This window comes from Bison bison, unplaced genomic scaffold (assembly GCF_000754665.1).
Source record: "Bison bison bison isolate TAMUID 2011002044 unplaced genomic scaffold, Bison_UMD1.0 scf7180017847416, whole genome shotgun sequence".
Taxonomy (NCBI): domain Eukaryota; kingdom Metazoa; phylum Chordata; class Mammalia; order Artiodactyla; family Bovidae; genus Bison; species Bison bison.
In genome coordinates, this window is record NW_011477989.1 from 60,927 (window position 1) to 62,448 (window position 1,522).

The 1,522-nt window shown below is 55.2% G+C and overlaps 1 protein-coding gene across 1 annotated transcript in view; it reads right to left on the reverse strand.

Annotated features, from left to right (window-relative positions):
- Nucleotides 1-448, reverse strand: part of LOC104990893 — a 7,487-nt gene extending 7,039 nt beyond the window's left edge. Inside the window, exons 1-2 of the mRNA XM_010843211.1 lie at nt 330-448; nt 4-146 (exon numbers count right to left, since the gene is read on the reverse strand). Of these exons, the coding sequence (XP_010841513.1) occupies nt 4-146; nt 330-448 (262 nt within the window). The remainder of the gene's footprint in view (nt 1-3; nt 147-329) is intronic.
- Nucleotides 449-1,522: the final 1,074 nt, after the last annotated feature.

The following is a 1,522-nucleotide window of genomic DNA, read 5'->3' on the forward strand; positions in this document are numbered from 1 at the left end:
GACGTCCCTCTGCTCCGGCGCTGCCAGGCAGCGGCCACACCTGCCGGCTCCAGCAGCCGGCCACGCGCGCCAGGACGCCTCCTTCCGCCTTGCCCGCGGAGAGCGGTCTTTCTGAATCACGATGACCTCGCCCGAAGACCCCTTTGCTGCACCCAGGCCAGTAAGGAGCGTCAGGGGCTGAGCAGATGAAGCAGGGACGTGCAGCTGGGCTCCGGGAAGAGGCCCACGGCGGCCCAACAGTGCTTGTTTAAGCCTCCCCCTGTGAGGCCCCCTGGGAGGGTTCAGAGGACAGCCCTGCATCAAACAGTGAGAAACACCTGTGACCTCACCATCGGCAGGCTGGGCTGGGAGGCCAGTGGGCTGTCCTCAGGTCAGTGGGAGATGGGAGCCCAGAACCAAAGAGGCTGAGCAGCAGCAGTGAGATGTGGGGCCAGGATGCTATCGACATAGGCAGCAGTCGGGGGGACAGTCAGGACGCAGAGACCCCAGGGTGAGAGGCAGGGCAGGCTCCATCCACCCGAAATCTGACATCAGCCACCAGTCTTTGACCCAGTTTCCAGACAAAAGTCAAGGTCAAAGACTCACAGCTGCTGTGAGAGAATGCCAGATACCCTTGGAGGCCCTGCAAAGCCTCTCCAAGTGCTCTCCCCAGGCTGGCATTCCCTTGCCCGCCCCGGAGGAGTTGGTGGCCTCTGTCAGGGTCAATGATGCCCTGGAGAAACGAGAATAGAGACTTTTGGAGGCCCACAGACGTGATATCTGAACTGACACTGCTGCCTGGAGGGGCGGGGGGTGCATTGTCACATCATCACGGTCCTGTCTTCAGAGCGAAGGCTGAGGGACAGGCGGCGCTGTGGCCCCAGTCCATTCCCAGGTCCATCTGGGACAGGGACACTTGGCTGCTGGCAGAATGCTCACACTGGCTTCTTGACCAGCAGGGCTGTTACCGTAGCAAGAGCCAGAGGGGAGCTTGAGAAACTCCCCGTTCCCACCAGGACCGTGAACAAAATAGAACAATTTCCTGGAGGAAATGAAGAGACTAATACCAGCACCAAAGACATGAGAGACCCCTATAAATACAGTCAGCTGACCTTTGACAAAGGGGCAAAGGCAATGGGTGAAGCCAAGGTGGTCTCTTTAATAGATGCTGCTGGAACACCTGGACGTCCATGTGCAAGAAAGTGAATCTGGACACAGATCTTACACCCTTCATGGAAATCAACTCAAGATGGATCACAGACCTGAATATGAAACAAAACTGGAGCATTCCCTGGTGGCCTAGTGGTTAGGATTCTGGGCTTTCACTGATGCAACCCGGGTTCAATCCTGGGCTGGGTTACTGAGATCCCATATGTCTTACAATCAAACCAAACAAACGAAAAACCCCACAAAACTGATTTCTAGAAGGTAACAGAGGAGAAAACCCATAAGACCTTGCAATGACTTTTTAGGTACCACACCAGAAGCACAATTAATGAAACAACTGATAAGCTGGACTTCACTAAAATGAAAATTTTCTTCT